Source organism: Oculina patagonica, chromosome 8 (assembly GCF_052425735.1).
Source record: "Oculina patagonica isolate OP01 chromosome 8, crgOcupat, whole genome shotgun sequence".
In the NCBI taxonomy this organism is placed as follows: Eukaryota; Metazoa; Cnidaria; class Anthozoa; order Scleractinia; family Oculinidae; genus Oculina; species Oculina patagonica.
The window spans coordinates 24,605,188-24,625,737 of NC_135765.1; the positions used below are offsets into that span (position 1 = coordinate 24,605,188).

General features: G+C 38.6%; 1 protein-coding gene across 1 annotated transcript; it reads right to left on the bottom strand.

Moving 5' to 3' along the window:
- Positions 1 to 1,071: 1,071 nt before the first annotated feature.
- On the bottom strand, positions 1,072 to 20,340 carry LOC144663570 (fibroblast growth factor receptor 1-like). Its single transcript, XM_078524571.1, has 17 exons — positions 20,155 to 20,340; positions 18,170 to 18,301; positions 17,533 to 17,664; positions 16,513 to 16,806; positions 13,217 to 13,333; positions 11,882 to 12,184; positions 10,449 to 10,574; positions 9,445 to 9,499; positions 8,881 to 9,056; positions 7,351 to 7,467; positions 6,703 to 6,890; positions 5,637 to 5,765; positions 5,209 to 5,297; positions 4,802 to 4,842; positions 4,221 to 4,320; positions 3,469 to 3,565; positions 1,072 to 1,786 (listed from the first exon to the last, which is right to left on the bottom strand). The coding sequence occupies exons 4-17, from the start codon at positions 16,694 to 16,696 to the stop codon at positions 1,619 to 1,621; spliced, it is 1,890 nt and encodes a 629-aa protein (XP_078380697.1). The 5' UTR covers positions 16,697 to 16,806; positions 17,533 to 17,664; positions 18,170 to 18,301; positions 20,155 to 20,340; the 3' UTR covers positions 1,072 to 1,618.
- Positions 20,341 to 20,550: the final 210 nt, after the last annotated feature.

The window sequence follows — 20,550 nt, forward strand, 5'->3', positions numbered from 1 at the left end:
CAATCAACAACGTGGAGATATAAAATTAGAAGCGAACGTAATTTTTCGGTTTATTTACTAATTAGTCCATCGTTTGAGAATGGTTTCGAATTAACCCAAAATATTAAGTTCACCTCGTTGTTGGCTCAAATATTGAGTACTACTACTAGAATTTCGTACTCTACTAATTTAGGAAGAGTTTTCGTAAAAATACTTCTTAACTCAACAGAAAAACTAGGATACAAAGAATCAAGAAAGGCAAAAGTGTTTGATTGGTTGAGGGCAGTATATTAATTCCCAAATTGCATCCCGAAATAATAATAAAAATAATAATCTTTAATGAGGAGACTTCTTCGCACAAAAGTGGTCCAAGATTAAAACAAAAAGAAACTAAAATTAACTACATTAAAAAAAGTAAAGAGGACTACAAATAAGCATTTAACAAACACTTAAATTAAGAGATTAAAAACCTGCCGCTTAAAAATATTTACATTGTCAGAGTCTCGTATAATCTGGCTAAGAGAATTTAAATCATTAACTGCATGAACCCGTAGGAGTACCAATTACTTTTCTTTTCTACGCTGACACAAAGTCGTCCAAAAACTTTCAAAGCTTTCGCAAAGTTTTTCGAAGATCTAGTCCAGTTCCTGAACTCTCTCTTCCACGCGCCCTTTGGTTGAACCCAGCTGCGAGAAGAGGAAGTCCTGGATAACTTGCATGCGCATGCTCAGAACGAACCAATCAGAAGCGAGGAGACTGGCGTCACTTGCTTGGGACGCGCGCTCTAGGTTAAAACTGGCTCGCTCAAATGACAAATTTACTACGCGACCGAGCGCGCGAATAAATGCAAGAAAAAAACTGCATCCAAAACCAATTCAATAAACAGCTACAAAATACTAGGAATATTTGAGGAATAGCGATTTTGTTTTGGGCGTTAGCTTTTAGCAGACACTGACTGCAAAGCTAGGCTTTTTAAAGTTATTCCGGTGATCCTGCTTTAGTACGCGGTCGCGTAGTTGAACTCGTCATCTGTGCGCGCGCGTTTCAAAAGGGCTGCCAAATATGGATTTTTTTTTTTTTTTTTTTGGGGGGGGGGGGGGGGGACTGGTGCATGCGCATGCAAGATATCTTGGACTCTCTCTTCGCGCGCCTGGGTTCAGCCCCTGTGCGAGGAAGAGAGAGTTCTGGGACTGGACTACCGAAGATCTTGAAAGTTGACCCGAAGACTTCCAAAGATTTCCAAAGTCGACCCGATGTTTTACGAGGATGTATTGGAAAAAAAAACAACAAAAAACTCAAATTACACTCACCCAAGAGCTTGTGCAATTTTGAGAACTTTTATATCATAACTCGTAGCACCGCGTAAAAGCGTCTTAAGAACGTGTTATAGTTATACAGGGAAAATTATCAATCATGTGCTGTACATTTGCACAATATTGCTAGAAAAATTAATAGTAGTTCGAGTAGTTGATATAAATTTTTTTGTGTGATAGTTTCAATCCTATAAGATATCAAGTTTTAATATTTATATATGGCGCAGCTAATGCAAGTTGTCATTCAATTTTTTTTAGCGTTTCATGACAAAGTTTAATAAAGAAGATTACATATTTGTAACACATTTGTAATAACATATATGTGACTACAGCCTGCTGTCTCGGTTTGGAACTTCTGAATCCTTTGTCGTCTCATCTTCCAATGATGTGTCCCAATTCTCAAAGGCTGTAGTCTGACCCATAGAAGCAGCCATTTCCTCAACATTTGTGTATAGGCTTGGTTCGTACTTAGACAAGTCCAAATCGACATAAAACTAAAGGAAAAATGGAAAAAAATTTCATTCTGTACTATATCAGGGCCGTACCTAGCGGGGGGCAGAGGGAGGGAAGAAGGGGGGTTGGGGAGGGGTGCAGTTGCCCCCGCCAAGAAAAAAACTAAGAAAACTAAAGGAAAAAAAACTAAACTAAAAAAAAACCAGTAGACCCCACCAGTAAAACTTGCCCCGCAGACAAACTATCCTAGGTACGGCCCTGTGTATGAAATCAAATCTATAATTTATAGACTTCAAAACTTTTTTACCTATAAGCCTAGGGTGCGTTTCTTTGGGAAAAATCCAAATCCGGATTCTTGATCCAAAAACGGATTTTGCGTTTCTTTACCTATATCCGAAAATGGATTAATCTTGGATCAATGATCTGAAGAATCCACACTTCGAGTGGATACATCAGATCATATCTGAATCCGGATTTTTAGGATTCATGATCCGTGCGTTTCTTTGGGAAAGGATTCGAAAAAAGTACCTTGGCCCAGCGGTCTTTGCTGTGAAAATACAGGTTCGCTCTTTGTAAACACTGCCATACAGAAAGTTTTAGGCGGTTATTTCGATCAAAATACAAAAATATTTCACGATAAAAGGAAACGGTAGCTTCAGATAGGTATGTAGTATTATTTTAAACGGGATACAGATTTTCTAGAACAGCCACTGTGTGCCTACGGAAGTTGTATCCTTTTGAAATTGTCACTAGTGAAATTTGCACTGATCATTTCGCAATCATTTTCGCTCTCAGATGCTTTCTCTCGCCACATTGTGCTTAACGCTAAAGAGATCTACTTCGACGTGTGGTTTTTGTAAAGATTTTGTATGCTTAAATTATTTTAGCTAGGATACATTCGACGAAAAATAAATTTGTGCTGATATTTTATGTTCTGTGCGAAATGTGTTTACGGGGTTGTCATGGCAAAAAATCCGTTTTCGGATTCTTCGTTTCTTTGGGAGCAAAGTATCCGTGTGATCTGAGATCAATGATCCAATTTTGGATTTTCCCAAAGAAACGCACCCCTAGTCGTAATTCCTTGGGATACCTAACTTAACAACAGTAACTTGACAGTTACAGAATGTTGGAAATTAGGCAGATGCTACACCATATTGTAAGGTGGGTGGGGGTATCCCTACATATATTCCTGTTTCAAGGGGGAAAATAGCATACGTAGCGTGTCCAGTGAATTATGTCTTTGAATGTAGTTCGGTATAGTATGAGCTTCACATTATGACAAAGCGAAAAATCAAATAACAAAATTCACTAATTTAAGACATCTACCGTCGGCGAAGAAACGACGATCAAATCTAAAGTGAAAACGTAACTCAGTTTCTTTTTAACCTATAAAGTGGTTACAATGTGTGCTTTGTATCAAAGTTAAAGTTTTTTTTTTGTATGGGCAGAACAACTTATTATAAGCAGTTGAATAATAATAATTATAAAGGCTGGTATATTTTTTCCTTAGTTATAGCGATATAAAGACTGAATAAAACTTTTGCAGAAGCCTAGGTCAGCTGAGCATGCTACTTTGAATAATGAGCCATGAACTAACTGATTGCGGTAGTAGTGGTAGGTTAGTTGATATCCCTTGACGTGTAATACCTAACGCTTTTATTCCCAGTATCAACCACGGACGGGCCATGAAGCAAGTACATTTGAAATTATACACAAAAATTACCTCGTCCTTCACAAATCTGGTTGTTATTTCGTAAAGATGGTCAAAGGACGGACGGCTGTTAGGATCTTCATTCCAACAATCCGTCATCAGTTGGAAGCTGCCGATTAAAAATATTTGGATTACGAATATGAAGTTATTTTATTCTTTTTTGATAGTAATTGTCAGCAAGGACCATCCGGACAGAATGAAGAATTAATAGATCCTTCCACGGTTTCTGACGCCATCTTGGTTGGGGGGCAAACGCGACAAAATTTACAGTAAATGTATGGGAAAAATAGGGAGTTTGACGCTCGATAATTCGAGAAAGGTCGACATTCTGCAATTTCTATGAATTACAATTTTAAAATACTAGCTGAAAAAAATTAACCGATCAAATTTGAGAATTTTACTCTCACTAAGAAAGCCGCAAATTAAGATTTTCCTTTTTTCATATATTTGTCTGTAAAATGGAGCCGCCGTTCGCGGGAAAATTTTGAAGCATTTGTATGAAAACCTAAAAGTACGATTTCTCGCTTCTAAGTAAACCGACCCCCTTCAAATTTAATTGGTTAACTCTTTTAGCTAGTATCTTAAGTTTGCAATTCACAAAAGTTCCAGAATGTCAACGGTCCTCGAATTATCGAGCGTCAAACTCCCGATTTTCCCCATACATTTACTGTAAATTTTGCCGTGTTTGCCCCCCAACCAAGATGGCGTCAGAAACCGTGGAAGGATCTATTAATATCAAGACCAAGATTTTTTTTCCCACTTACAGCTCGTCGCTAACGTGTTCTGGTTGAGGCATCCGGTATTTGTTCACTTTCAGTTCATACACGACTTTCCACTCATTCCATCCTGGATAAGGCACACCCCCTGCAAAAAAGTTAAAAAGAGATATTTTTTTTATTATCAGCCATGTCACAGAAGATATCTGCTGGGAAAATAGCAGCTTGTATATTATGACAGAGGGCACAGAAGAAAATAACTGTCGCTTGCTTTACTCGATCCGAGCCTTGAAAATGCTTAAGAGATAAGGTAAGATTACAGTGCCGTTAAAGAGATGGCTAAAGGTAAGACCGTGCATAAGTTGATAGGATTCGTTAGCCCAACCCCCGCGAAAGTCGGTGAATTTCATCGATAAAAACCTCAGCAGTTTAATGGAACCTCTTTTAACCTTTTCCGAAACTAACCGTTTTTCACAGAACATAAAACATAACACGGAAACGAGCAAAAAAAAAAACAAACAAACAAAAACAAAAACACAAGCAAACATAACTCATACTCACTAAGAATTATCAATGAAAAAAAGTCCAGGTTACATTGTGTAGTAAGAGATAGTTAGGATAAAACTCACCTAAAGTAAATATCTCATACAAGACAACTCCATAAGACCACCTGTTTGTGCAATAAGACATAGAAAATTCACCTTTACGAGTACAGCGTTTTTCTATTAATGACTTTTGTTCAACCAAAACCCACCTACATGACATCCACTTTAAACCCATTCGAACAAAAAGATAATTAACTTTTTAACAGCATAGTTAAAGAATGCCAAATGTCAGAAAATCTAACCAGCTCTTTGACTCTTAAACTCAGGTCTAGGCAATGTAAAAGGAACGGACTTGGGACTTCCGATTTCAAGGATAAGAATTGAACAACAAAACTGCAATAGTTTAGATTTTGGATTAATAATGTATTTGTTCTGTGACAAAACATAAATTACGCACTCTTATAATTACTTCATACACTAGCAATACTTACACATCGCTCTTCTCCGACACTCTTACGTCTTTGTCTTCCATGTCATTAAACAGATGTTCAGGAGCAGTCCATTTGATTGGCAGGCGGCCCTGTCACATTAAGAAAAATAATACTTCTACAATGGCTTCCTTATACTTATTTAGGCACGGTGACTTAATGGTTAGTTCTCTAGACGCAGGACTGAGAAAAACCAGGTTGAGTCCCTGGCCGAAACACCTGTGTGTGGCAAGACAGGCAGTGCCTCTTTCTACTCAATAATTAGAATTGTGTTATCTTTACTCTTTTCCGATCGGTTAATTCTCTCATATTACAAATAAGCCAGCCATTTGATAACCTAAGTGATTAAAGCGCAATGTAGAGCTAGTTCTGTTCAAACTGTACAGCAGTTGATAAAATGTCTGGCTTTTGTTGTTAGTTTTAATGCTCACTTTCCTGATGGCGGTGCAGTAAAGATACTGAAATTTATCTCTTATCAGCGCCAGTCCGAAGTCTGTGATTTTGCATGTCTTTTCCACCCCCACAAGTATATTTCTGGCGGCCAAATCACGATGGAGGATCTAAGAGAGGCAAGAGATAAACACAACGTAAATTAAACAATGCGCATAATCACAAACAACTTCAAGCTATTTATGCGAGCTGAGGGGCTTGCTGATAGCACAAGCCACCATATTGTAATCGAGGATATAGTTATGCCAGTAACCTCACATTGCTTTTGCACGCACAAGAATGTATGTATATTACAATAACAACTCAGTAATTGTCACATTGTTAATTGGTTACTTTGTCTAACCTTAATAACATCACCGAGAATATTTTATAATAATATAGCTGGTATTAACAGCAGAAGCAGTAGCAGCAGTAGCAGTAGCAGTAGCAGCAATAGTAGCAGTAGTAGCAGCAGTGGTAGCAGTAGCAGCAGAAGTAGAAGTAGCAGCAGCAGCAGTGAGCAGAGTAGTAGCAGCAGCAGTAGAGAGCAGTAGCAGTAGCAGTAGCAACAATAGTAGCAGCAGTAGTAGCAGTAGCAGTAGCAGTAGCAGTAGCAGTAGCAGTAGTAGTAGTAGTAGTAGTAGTAGTAGTAGTAGTAGTAGTAGTAGTAGCAGTAGCAGTAGCAGTAGCAGCAGTAGTAGCAGTAGCAGTAGCAGTAGCAGTAGCAGTAGCAGTAGCAGTAGCAGTAGCAGTAGCAGAGAGTAGCAGAGTAGTAGAGTAGAGAGGGGGAGTAGCAGTAGCAGTAGCAGTAGCAGTAGCAGTAGCAGTAGCAGTAGCAGTAGCAGTAGCAGTAGAAGTAGCAGTGGCAGTAGCCGGATAGCAAAAGCAGTAGCAGTAGCCACAGCAGCATCAGCAGAAGCAAAAGTAGCAATTGCAGTAACAGCAACAGTAGTAGTTGTTGTATTTTCAGTTGTTCTATTTGTTGTTGTGGAGGCGTTGGTTGTTGCTTTTATAGATGAAGATATTTATCAATCTATTCTTGCGTAGCGTAGGAAATGAAACACATACTTTCTTGGATGCCAGAAAACTCATGCCAGAAGAAATCTGCTGGGCAAACGAGAGCAGATCGTATGACGTCACGTCCTGTTCACAACTCTCTGGTGAACTGTAGTAGTTGTCTTCCAATCCTCGGCTTTTCCGCAGGTAGCCAAGCAAGTCCCCGTATGGTGCATATTCCAAAATCAACATCATAGGAGCTGTATACACATAAGTTGAAGTTAAAAGATATAAACTTAGGGCGCTGCTAGACCTAACTGTTACATCAATTATCTCGTTTCCTCTACTTTATTTACAGTTTTGTGCAAGCATAATGCTATTAAAGGTTTATAGTGGAAATCCCTTTGAAAGAATTGGGTGAAATTGAAATATTTAGGGACTTTCAAGACTTCGACGTTTAGTTGAAAAAATGATAGATAGAGGTGTTAACCAACATCAATAAATATTTATGCCTCCCTATTAAACTTTGAACAATTTTAATTTTTAAAACAAAATCAGCAAACCAGTCAGGTTTAATGTCGTCGCAGTAATGTAAATATTGTCTCTAGTGGTCGTGCGATTAGTCCGTTGAAGCATGTTGCTGAGGCGAAATTATATGCTCATTATTTCAGGCAGATACGGAGTAACGTAGTTACAGGCGGTGTACGTGTCCACTCTTACCAGATGTTGACACACATGCCAGAAAGTTGACAATGTTTGGATGTCGGTCTCCATCCAGTGATTTCCCCAACTCGATTTCCTGTGCTAGAGATTCTTTCTCGGGATCGCAACTGTTATCTACGCCCAAATGGTATATATATACTGAACATAAGAAAACGCTAGATTTAATTCTATTATGTTATGTTGAAAAAGTGAACTTTTTAAGAAAAATGAAAGAGATCCCTCGACATCGAATGGTCGAATGTTTTGCGATTCTTGAGCACGAAGACGTTGCACGACACGAAATTCCCAGTCAATACTTGTTTACCACAATCACCAAGCTTAATTTCCTAAGAAGCGCTAGTTTAAATGTTATTCTGTTATTTAGCTTACTGTTCATTTGCTTTGCGCAGTCAGCTCAAACAGTGAGTTGCCATGTAAGACGTCAGTCCATTTCTGAACACTTTTTGAAACTCATCAAAATCGACAAAAAATTTTCAAACGGTTTGTTTCACGTTCATTTTCTAACTACAATCATAGGCAGAACAAGTTGAGCGAAACGCAAGTTAAGTGCAATGTAATTTTCTATTTATCTCACTACTAAAATCCTTCAAATTTTGTCATTTTCCCCTTTTCCCGTTTATTGTGTTCTGGAAGGTTGCTTCTATAAACGTGGTCGATTCCGCTTTGGTTGTAAACAGCATCGAGGAATGGTAGGTGGGGGAAAGAAAAAAAAATGTCCCATTTAAAGTGTCCGCACATGTGGGGACATGTCTCAGGGACACATTGCAGCAACATATAGCAGCGACAATGTCATGTGTTGTTCACACTGAGGAGACGTGGAGCGGGGACATGTTGCAGCAACAAAATCATAATTTTGACACACGCAAGGAAATATAGCGGGGACATGTTCCAGGGACATGTCGCAGCGACACGTCCGCTCGTGTGTGCTAATTGTTTTTGGCACGCGCAGCACGACATTTGAAGCTGTTTTGTCCCTGCGACATGTTGCTTGGAATTGAACTTCATGCAACATGTCCCAGAGAAAAAATGTTGCAGGAATTCTTGTTGCACGCGCAAAAAATTATCTGCACACACGAGGGGATGTGTCGCTGCGACATGTCCCTGGGACATGTCCCCGCTGCAGTTACTTGTGTGTGTGTATGTGTGTGTGTGCGTGCATATTTTGATTTTGTTGCTGCTACATGTCCCCAATACACGTCCCTGCTCCACGTCCCTTCAGTGTGAACAACACATGATTTGTTCGCTGCTGCATGTCCCTGCGTCTTGTCCCCACGTGTGCGGAGACCTTTTTAACCTTAAATGTGTCTTGACAAAGGTTAGACTGCAACAGTTTTGTCCAGGATTGTAGCTTTTCTCATTTCTTTCCTTGAACTTCAACTTCAGGTGCATGAAAAATGATGCAGAATGGCTACAATTCAGTGATGGGAACTATCACTTTACAACTGAACACTCTACAAATTGTTAAATTAAAATTTATATAATTAAATTTTACTCCACATGGTAAAGTCTTGATTTGTAAGGACTTACGCTTTAGCTTTTTAACAGCTACTGTTGTTTCTTCAGGATACCCTTTTAATCCAGAAGCCACAGCTTTCCACACTTCACCAAATGCACCACTCCCCAGGATGGTTTGGAGATCAATCTGTTTCCGCGAAATTTCCCAACGTGAAGCGGTCAATGAGAGATATCGCGTGTCTAAATCGCTTAAAAAAAAAACAAAGAGAAAGAGAATTAATCAACCTTTGCTATTTTGTGGTTCGTTTTCTTTCATATTGGAGCTGGCACTCGATATGTCTTCTGATCAAATTGTAATAACAGATTTGTCCACAGAAAAACTGTGTTGTTTCGTATCGACAACTAAACTAAACTTGTCGCAAACTGATGTATTTTTTAAAATTACAAATTATCGATGACTCACTTAAGCTTCCCACACTGGCTTTTCAGTCAGTTAACTATAACTAAACATTTTAAGTAAATGAAAGATCATCGCAGTAATGTACTCAACTTAAGCATTTGAGAAAAGCATTCTCTGACACGATAACAAGTATGGATGAAGACAGTAGATGTTACCCGACTAACACAAAAGCTTACCTTTCAAGTGCAAGAATTTCTGCATTTCCACGACGCGAAGGATCGTTTCTAAGAGCTGAAAAATAAATTCAAACCATTACCAGTGCAGATTGAAGTGTATTGATCAACAAGTCTGTTACATTAACTTTGAAACATTCCCTGTTCCCCCCAAAAATAGTTTCTTTCTTAAACGTTCGTCCGCAAGGACTCGAATACGAATTAGTTTGCCACCGTTAAAGGGCGTTACACTGTACAAAGGTCTATTTCTTGTTGCTTGCACGCTTTCGATGTTTTCTTCAACTTCGTTTCAGCCTCCCTCCCCCCCCCCCCTGAAAAAAGTGGGTAGTTTATATCTTTAAAGAAAACCTACAATTCTAGGTGTTGAATTAAACGTTTTCCAACCGGCACACGTGATCGTTGTCTGTTGCAGACAACTGACAATGAAAGAACTGTTAAGATGCTACAATAAGATTTAACTAATTAAAGGTAACATATTTAAACAATAGAGTGTTTCTGTCAAAAACTGTCGGCTAATAGTCGCCCCGCGGAAATTTCATGTTCTCAAAATAAACATTAGCTCAAAAAGTGAAGTTTCAAAAACGTCCATTTTCCAAGGGGCCAATCTCAGACCAACAGTTCCGAGGCAAAGAACACTCTGTCTTTTTTAAGGTGACCACTAAATTTTCTTCTGCGCGCCTATTCAAAAACAAGCATTTTGAATTAATTTTCACTTTTTACGATGAAAGCTGTAATTGACAGCCGGAATTTACCAAACGAAACAAAACCAGACAAGAAACCCACTAATTGCAGTGAATGTAGTAGACTTTTGTCTGTTGGCTCGCCCGTTTATGGAAAAAAAATCGTCGACGAGTACAATTCCCGCGGTTGGCACTATGGGCTGATAATGCTTCTCCGCGAATGAACATCATAGCGTCATGTGATCAATTTAACCAATGAGAATCGAAGAACGTTTAGTGTTGAACTATAAGATGTTATAATTAACTTCAAAGGATTTGATGTGATACCTGAAACTCGCCTCCTGTGGTAAAATAAACAGACGACGATACTTAGGCAGAGGAAGCCAGATAGGACGCTCAAAGTGATCACTACAGAGTTGTTGCTTTTTCCTTCAGGTTCATCACCATGAAAGTCTATTGCAAGGAAAATAGGAGTGTTGCAATAAAACAAAATGACTTATGTTAATGTGCGAGTACGCCCCCAGGTAGTGAACTGGACTTTAAGTTAGTAAGTTGCCGTAGTGTTAGTCTCACCAATGGCCTTCCCCTGATGGGAGTTTAAATTCTCTTCAAAGTGATAAATAGAGTAAGTGAACCGATAGTGAAATCATGGAGTAACAGGGGAAGGGGGTGCTCATCCCAGGGGGGGTACTCCGGCTTATTAATGACGGGGATGATCGAAGGATTTTTTTGGGTTTGAAATTTTTGATTCCGAGATTTTTTTGGGTTGGAAAATTTGGCAAGTATTTTTTGGGGTATCTTGATTTAGATAGGGGATTTTTTGGGTATTAAAATGAACTAAAGTGCCTTATGGTATGATGAATAAACAAAACAAGCGTTCTTTGTGTTATGTTATTGCACCTCCTGGCAATTTAGGGGTAATTTGACAAGGGATTTTTTGGGGGGTTATTTTTGGTTCAGGGATTTTTTTGGGTAATGTCGGAAGACTTAGGGATTTTTTTTGGGTCCTGACTTTTGCCTCCATTCGATCATCCCCGTCATTTACAAGCCGGAGTATCCCCCCTGGGGTGCTCATTCGAAGGGAGACGGGGGCCAGAGGCGTGGTGATAAAGATTGTTATTGAAAAGATAGTGAGATTGAAAGGGGAAGGGGGTGCTTATTTTAATCGACAACGAGCAATTGCATATCAAAGAATCAGAAGTTGTCTCCAAATAATTGTCGTTCTCTCTTTGCTAACCCTCGGACGGACAAGCAAATTCAAACTTGGAACCCCCTGTAAGATAAATTATCGTGTATTGTGTAGAAAACCCTTAGCTTACTCTACAAGATGACATAATCTTTTTTACGTCACATTACGTCGTTAGAGCCGTCATTTTGGAACCGCCTTCTTGGATACATTTTTTTGAAATCAAAATAACGGAACATGATAGAAAAATAAGCCTGAATGCTTATGGAATGTAAAATAAAACGAATCGTTCAATTTTGCTTTAAAAACGGGAAAAAAAAGAAAAAATGTCAACAATGGTGACCTTGGCTAGAGCTGCCTGTAATTATGACGTTTCTCAAGGTGGTGGCATCCACTCCAACCCCCACGCTCTCCTACCCACCCCGCCGCCACTTGTACGTCCGAGGCTTAACTTTTTCGGCCTACCATCTTGAGAAGGAAGTTGGGGGGGGTGGGGGGGGGGGGTGTATTAGAGAATGGTAACCTTGAACTCTAGGGTTGGTATCGATAAAGATGTTATTATATCATTATTTACCTCTCACTTTCAGCCTGTACGACGCTCGTCGTATACCATAATAGTAATTAACAAAGCATGTATACATCCCTTCGTCAGCAGTAGAAACATTCTTGATTGTATAGTACAGTTTATGGTGGGTACGTTTTTCATCTGTATCATACGAGAAATTGGCAACTTGCAGGATCTCTTTAGTCTTTTCTCTCGTCCAATTTGCAGTGACGAACAGCTTGGTGTTTTCAATCTTGCATGTTAAAGACACTGGGTCGCCAATGCCGAACGTCACGTTTTCTGTTGTAATGTAAACATTTGGTATCTCTGCGCCTAGGTGAAAAAGGAAGACAAATACAAAAAAAAAAAAAAAAAAAAAAAAAAAACATTTATCAAAGTCAGTACATTCTCGGTACTATCGATTTTTATATTAGTAAAACCGTCCAGAAGCTTGCTTAACAATGACATTTTGTCTTTAAAGGCCAAAAGTCATGTTTTGCATCGAAATGCAGGTTTTTGGTATTCGTGTGCCAAGTAGCCTTTTTCGCAGACGCTCGTTTGGTCGTAGACTTTCATTCGGGTATATGTAAAGAGAACGTCTAAGAATATTCTTTGTGGCATTGGTTTTGTTCTTGGGTGGGCACGTCCTTGAGAGTTCGTTCAAAATTTTGTTTTATTTTTTTTTCAGAAAGCTCAGCTTTCCATGCGTAATAGTTGATTACAAGTTCCTTCTACGACGACCACATCACCATGTTTACCAACAACAAGAGACAAAAACTGTCAATTCTTATAGGAAACAAGGCGGTCATACATTTCCTGATTACTGATGTTAATTCGATAAAATCAAGAAAGATCCCATTGGGTATAGTACTCGAAAACGTTTTATACGGGGAGGGGGGAGTTCCGCCTGAGGTCTAAGGCCCCTTTCCCTTTCATATTCCATATTCCACAGAAAAGGTCACCCCTTCGTGCACCTTCGATAAAAAAGTGGTACCCTATTTCAATCACTACAAAAGGGAAACTGCATCTCTTTACTAAGTTTTTCACTTGAATAACACCTTTAAAGAATCAGCCATTCTTTGGTTCTGTTGGCTCGAGACATTTTAAAATGTCCTTTTAAATACCTAAATGAAAGATTTACCTACACTTTATTTCTTCACTTCAACTCGTGAAATCCCTACTCTTTTATATACCTTCAGCATAAAAAAGGTAGTCGGGTGCGTACCGTATCGTCCACCATAGGAAATACCCTCCCCCGGGAGAAAGATATCGACATGCTTATGAATTTTTCCTTATTTCCTTCAGCAAATGGCCTTAAGTTTTCCAAAATGATTAATGAGTAATATCGTAAATTGTTAAACTCACAGAAGTTGCCAAGTTCTACATATCCTGAGGGGCAGACGCAATCATAGCCGTTGGGTCCGTGAGTACAGACTTTTCCATTGTTACAAGGATTGTCTGAACAGTTGCTGGCGCCTCCTCCTAAATCACATAGTGATATAAGTGGCAACCACAAGATGTGCCAATAATACAAAGGAGAATACGATAATGGCGTTTGCAATCGCATCAAAAAAAGGATTTGTCGGCACAGATAAATGATAGTTTGCCCTGAAACGATTTTTGTCTAAGAAGGCTCCGAGTGAAAAAGTGCTCGGCAAAAATTTTAGACATAACTCGTTTGATTTTCTCGTTTGTTCTTTTGTTGTTGCTAGAGAGTGGGAAGTGGCAACAAGAAGGATAAAGTTTAGACAGGTCATTCAACCAAAATGATGTTCTGAAATGCTTCCGTTGTTATTTTAAAAGAGATTGCGGACGTTGTTGGCAACCCCTTAGTGTATGAGGTTTACAGACCTACACGACTTCTGCACGTTGCTCTGTTCTAGGCGTTTGGTCAATTGGTCAAGCACTAAGCAGAACAACGAGTGAATGAATTAAAAGCGTTAGTTGCCGGGAGACAGGGCAAAAGAACGCCTGTGAGCTTCATTTTTGGTAAACGTTTTTTCAAATGTACTAGATACCCTCTGATTTTTCAATGTTGCCATAACATGTTAACACATGAGCGTTCTTGATGTCGATGAGAAATGTGGTATGGCCGGGGCCAAAGAAGTGTTGTCATGCAAGTCGGGAAATGTAACAATTGCGAACAAAGCCGTTTTTTTTTTTAAAAAAAAAGATTACCCACAAGTTCAATTCCTTCGCGAAGAATTGGAAAATTTCTTGGATGATCTTTTGCGCGCCTCTCTCGAAACCACTAGCCTATATCGCGGTGATATGCTTAAGTCTGGTTTACACGAGCTATTTTTACGTGGCAATTTTAAGAACGGCCGCCTGTAAGGAGCGAGATCTTTTCGTCAGCGACCCGTTTGGCTAATCGCTCATATTTGGCCCAAAGATACCCTTTGGTAAGACATTTGTAAAAATCATATTAAAAAGTTCCAGCGATTTTTTATTTTTCAGAAAATTACGAAAATTGGAAAACGGGGTCAAAGTGCGGTTTTCCTTTCAATCGAATGCCCAAAATAAGTTGCGACAACGAAGTCTCGGCAAAGTCTCAAAAAAACTTCAATTGCCGTCAAACTTGACAAAAAAGCGGAACAAACATTACTTTACATTCTTCAACTGTTAAAATTTAGAAATACGTTGATAATATGATTTGACAAGCCATTTTATAAACCGCTCTGACGAGCACCCAAAATGGCTGCGAAATATAGGCCATTTTCAACAGCACAAAAATACCCCTGGTACCTAATTTTTCGAAAATTTGAATTACAACCTCAAAGTATAATTATTAAACATTCGCCATGCCAAGTTGCAAGGTCGAACTCGAAACGCTTCCTGCTGAGAAAATTCAAGATGTCTGGTGTATGTTCAGCTCAAATGACACAAGATTTACAGAGGTTGTCACTTTCAATTTGCCGATTAAATTCTAAAACTAGTAGTAATCAGCGATTAAGGGAATGCGTTCGAGTAAGGCTTGAAAGGAGGGGTAGTTTTTGGTGTCGACTGAGATTTCCCCTTTTTCTTGTACAATGTGTTGGTGATGGGACAAAAGAGGAAGGTGAAATGTTTGTAAGAATAATTTAACAACATCGATTGCGAATAAACTGTGAACAATAACTTTATTAATTCCAAGAATGAATGACAATTGCTTGTCTTTGAATGTGTGTTATGTGTAACACACAAGTATGAAAGTAACGACACAGTTCAAAGTTCAAACTTAAACTCAGCTGCGGCACTGTTCCTTTAAGGTTACAGGCAACATTATTTTATATTTGAAACAGCAATATATTGAAGTATGAATTAATATTGCAGAATTTGCTTTCAACTAAAAATACTTATTGCCTGGATAATTACATTGTCACACCAAGATCCTGGTGTTGACATTTGCTGAATGTAGTCTTGCCAACTATTGTCAGAAACGCTCTCAACATAAAATTCTGGATGATTATTTAAGTGCCTAATACCAGCAGCACGAATTTAAAAATGCAACTCTGCAGTTCCATACAGTTGGTGTGAAACCGACCTAAGGCAAATATCGATTCCCACCAACATTATAAGGCATTAAACTTATTAATGAAGGTCTCTCATTAAGAGATACCCAAGGCAAATTACAACTGTCATTTGCAGGAAGCATACCTCCTTTTAAATTTGAACTTTGGAAAATATGACCAAAAGCGCTATTGTGACTGAAGTCAGACTTTGTTTGAAGCATGTCAATTGATAACTCTTTCTGTTTACCAGTGCAATACTTGTATCTTTTTTTCTCTTTCTGTTTGTTTATGAAAAAACATATTTACTGTAAAAATGTTCAGAGTTACACAAAATAAACCATTTCTTGTAATTGCTACAAAAATTTCTAATAAGTGAGGAGCTTGGGAAATTATGTTTCAGTAGTTTTTTAAGTCTACTTCTGTATTTCTTTCTTCTAAGCAATTTAGTATCTCTACGAACAGAAATTCGAGATGGTTCTCTATCTCGTTTCCTGTTGCTTTTTGCTTTTTCCACAGCCTGAGATTTCTCAGCATTTGTAGAGATCATAGCAACAGATCAGAACAACTCCTATCGCCATTCTTTCAGCTACAACACGGACATCTCTTTCATATCTCTTTATAAGCTTACTAAAACTGCAATAAATCGCCTAAAAGTCGTGCTATGAAACAAATGGCAAACGTCAAAGCGTGCACTATTGAGTTACAGGTGCACTTGGGAGGTTTGCTTAGCACTCAAGAAACTAGAGTCGCCCTCGGCTATCGCCTCGGGCGACTCTTACGCTTTTTTCATGCTTAGCAACCTCCCGCGTACATCTGTAACTCAATAGTGTACGCTATTACGTTTACCATTTGTTAATTGGCATTGTTACGCACGGTTGTACGTTTCAGTAGGACAAGCTTCCTCGAAACGGCTGTATACAAGAAGGTGCAATACCATATGAATTACTTGGAATCCAGTTAAACAGACTTTTTTATTTGTCTTTCTGCATAAACGCAATTTTTTTGAAACGTTTTATTAATGCTTGACTCCTAGCGATTTTATAGGCTTTTCTTATAAGCATCGGGGCCAATACTTTCACAAAAGACCATGAGAACATTACGTTAGGGTACACATTGCATTTTTGACAAAATCTTCAGAACGTAAGTTTGTAACGTACTCTTTTTAGTTACCTTTGCAAACAGTAATAGCTTCGTTCGTGTTATTGCAGCTCGTCAGTAACTCTCTTTCGAAATCATCGCATGTCTTGTTATTCTCCTGATTGGAGTTACAGGAATCGTTGTCAACATTTTTGTCACCTTTAAGAGCAGCTTCGGCTGAAAGAAAGCCTTGAGTACGGCAGACTTCATTGGCCATGGCAATGTCCCATGCTGGATGGCGAAATGGCTTCCAGGTTTGGTTGACGTTGATTTCGAGCTTGATTTTGGTCTAGAAATCACCAACATGTACAATGCGTATCTTGTAAGCTACAACAGTAGAAAAAGGAGGAATGAAAGAAGTTAACTTCTATTCATTTTGGTCATTCTAGCTTTACTACAGCTAACAAAAATTGTGCACTTATGCAGCCACCAACTGAACGGTATCGACAACATTGGTACTCACTGGACGGCACGTTGTGACAACATTTCTACTATGTCTTTGCGTAGGGAGCAGGAGCGTCGACTAAATTATATTCCACTTAAGGTACTTCTACCCTAAACGATCAGTTCCCATCTTAAAAACAATATATCGGCCAAGCAACGAGGTACAGCATTAAATTAAGGTGGAAAGAATTCACCGCATAATTGCTCGTAACAGCGCAGCTCCCCAGCGGCACTGAGGTCCGCAGAGCTAAGCCCCACAACCATAGAAATAGAAGAATCGTGCTACATTTTCATTTGACAGCTGTCTATACAAGGTATCTGCTGACCAGTATCACGTGACCATATCTTGGGCTCAGGTGCAGAGGTCATCGAGGTCACGTGTTTTTTATGGTGACTGCGGACTAGGTCATTGGACCGCTGGTCCATGCCCTATTTTTTCTGTCTTAGGTCAGAAAATTGAGATTTAAAAAGGGCAAGGTAAATAACTGGAGCTCATTATTATCATCATCATCATCATCATCATCATCATCATCATCATCATCATCATCATCATCATCATTCATCATCATCATCATCATTATCATCATTATCATCATCATGTCTACTGACCTGTGCAATTCTGAGCTGTCGAGCACTGTCGAGTCTCCAACTTGTTATGATCTAGACTCCTCATTTGAATCTTAGCATTACATCTACCGAAACACTTTGTCCAATTTGTCCACTGAGGAGGCGCTTGAGTTGCTGTAATGAATTGTATTAGTTTAAAATATATTTACTTTCTCCCAACGTTCCCTGCCTGCTATGAAAATAGTGTCTACAACTAAAACTTTTTTTTAACTGTTTAGCTTGAATTATTTAAACATTTCTCCATTTAGTATTACATAAGATTATCTGATGGCTTATATCAAATGCAGGTGAAGTAATTTGAGGGTCTATTATAGCGGGGGGTCTTACAGTTTGCAAACCGATATATTTTCTTCCTTGACCGCAAATTGCTTCCGTTTTCTCCTAAGGACCAATACTGCCATAATTTCTTGACCATAAACCGCAAGATTACTAAAAACGGGTGTACTTTTTTTGCGTGTTAATAGACCACTGGTAGTCCATAAACACGCAAAAAAGGAAGAGTACGAATCAACCTGCAAACCGACACTTAAAATTGGCTTAAATTGCAAAAGTTCCGCCAGAGTATAATAGACTCTCTAATTTCGCATACTGAGTTTATTTTGTGGCGCGACATCATTACCTGTTGGTATTGCGTTTTCGCAAAAGTACCCAGTGAAGTCTTTGGGGCAACTGCAGTGAACGCTGCCATTTGAGTCGGCAGAACAGTTTCCTCCATGCTGGCAATGATTTATTGAACAGTGGCCGCTAAAACCTATGAATGTCAAGAGCTTGTATTAATTCGTTCCCAAAAAAAAAAAAAGATAACAAAAACTGCAATGTGAAGGTTTAGCCTCGCATGTGCGCGAAAAATATTTCACTCTCTCTGTTTAAGTGGCACTAAATAATTAAGATCGTATGTAACCAGCTTAAACTTTTGCATGTGGTATGTTCCGGGAATAAAGAGATCGTGCACATGAAGTATTACATTTCAATAGTATATAAAGTAAATACACAACTAAATGACTAAGCATCTGAGTAGAAAAAATAGTACTCGCAGAGCCTACAATGTAGGAATAAAAAACAATTGTTTTTTTTAGATGGTAGCTTTTTAAAATTGAAATTAGATGCCAGCGTGCGGATGACATGAATATTCAAATTTATTTTTTTATTATTCAAAAACTTTACACGATGCTCATTTATTGTAAGATATTTAGTAAATAAACCCCTCATCGGGGTGGAGAATGCCCGAGGAAGATGTCACATGAACAGTTGGCCGAGAGCGAAGGAGGTCTTCAGCCGTCAACCAGGGGGATACACTCCGATTACCGCACATCGCCAGTGGACGCTGAATCCCAGCGTACTGTGAATGAGTATTGCGTAACAGAAGGTGCCTTTTTTTGACCGGCGACCGGTGGCGCAACCCTCCATCCACGTGATGCGTTTTCCATGAGCGCGCAAATATGGTGTCACGATCCCCCCCACAGGCGGGTGCCGAGATGAGAGGCGCGACCCCACCACTACAAATGTCGACATGTCATACGCCGCCGACTGGAGCCTCCGACCGTCCGGTCAGGCGATTTCATAGACTGGCTCTTGAGGAGTAACCTCAATGAAACACATGAATATTTTAGTAATAAGCGCAAACAGTATTTACGACATAAATAACTTTCGCCCATCATTGAAACATCTGTTTCTTTCTCTTTTCATGTACTTGTATTATCAATAATTAATAAATTATAACTGTAGCACCCAACATGGAAAGAAATATACTCTACTAGAAATGAAATAAATAATGCATTTACAGTTAAAAATGATTTTGAATAAATATTATTTTATTTACAAGATTCTCCCATTTAATTGGTTGATAATGGGGATGGTCATTAATTTTTTCTTACAGCGTTGACATTTCTTCCAAGAACCATAAAATATATGGAATTGTGCTATAATACGTACGCTAAGATAATTAGCTGAGAAATGAAATGACATTGGAGAATTGACTGTTGCTTTTCTGTGTTTGAGGGCAGGAAAATAGAAATATGCGAAGACGTTTCCCTCTGTAGTGAAAAATACTCTGCTTGTCTCTTTCTTGGCGAATAACTGGGCCTCACAATAAATAGTAACTTATAAATTTATAAAATAAGAAAGAAAAGAAATAAAGCGAAAGAAAATAGTAAAATAAAACAATAATAATGTCTGACTCACAACAAGCTGCCTATAAATCTTGTAACTGCACTTTCGTTTTTTGGAACGAAAATGCGATTTTTAAACTATTTTTTGGCTTTCCCCGTAATTTATTTTCGTCTTAATATTCAGCTTTTTTATTGTAATACTCAAAATTGGCTGTTTGTCGAGCCTGTATGGGTGAGGTACGGATGTCGAGATTGCAGGCTCGGTGCCTTTTTTTAAAGGCCAGTTGGGGTAATTGATGGTTGTTAAACTCGTAGCACTATATCTAGTAAAACTATAGGTGAAGCTAGATTATTTTTTTAAAAATATAGAAAACTTTAGAAATGTAAAGCAACATCGTTATCCTTGAGAGAAAGAAAAAACATGTAATGACGAAGATACGTGCAGTGGCGTATTTGATGTTACATAAATTCAAGAAGAAGTGTTATGTATTTATACCTACTGTGGTAGCAATCGTCGTGGGTAATAGAGAATCTCTGGAAGAAAATCTTGCTGCAAAAATACATAGTTGCAAGAAAAGGGACCAATGCATTTTTGCGACTTAAACGGAATCGCAGTGTTTTGCTTAATGAACCTTCAGGCCACTTTTTTCCTATATGCATGCTAATGTAGCTCAGTGCATTGTCAGGCTTGGTAAACCTGCAGAGACTTAATTATATGTAATGCAAATAGAATATTGAAAAACATAGACAAAAATGTAGTTCATCAGCTATTATGTAAACAACGAGAGGGCAGCTAGAGTAGTTTTAATGAATTACTTAAGGACCATTGTATGTTCCTTTTAGGTAGTTCTTCTGTAGTATATTCAATTTCCCTTTTAATCTTCTAATGAAA

Bases quoted from the DNA above. Each gene is read 5' to 3' on its own strand.
- LOC144663570 (XM_078524571.1), bottom strand. From the start codon at position 16,696: ATGGCCAATGAAGTCTGCCGTACTCAAGGCTTTCTTTCAGCCGAAGCT. The intron at 5,766-6,702 runs GTATGTGTTTCA...TGCCTCTCTTAG, and splicing joins GTTTTCTGGCATCCAAGAAA to ATCCTCCATCGTGATTTGGC. The intron at 4,843-5,208 runs GTAAGTATTGCT...TTGCACAAACAG, and splicing joins GTGTCGGAGAAGAGCGATGT to GTGGTCTTATGGAGTTGTCT.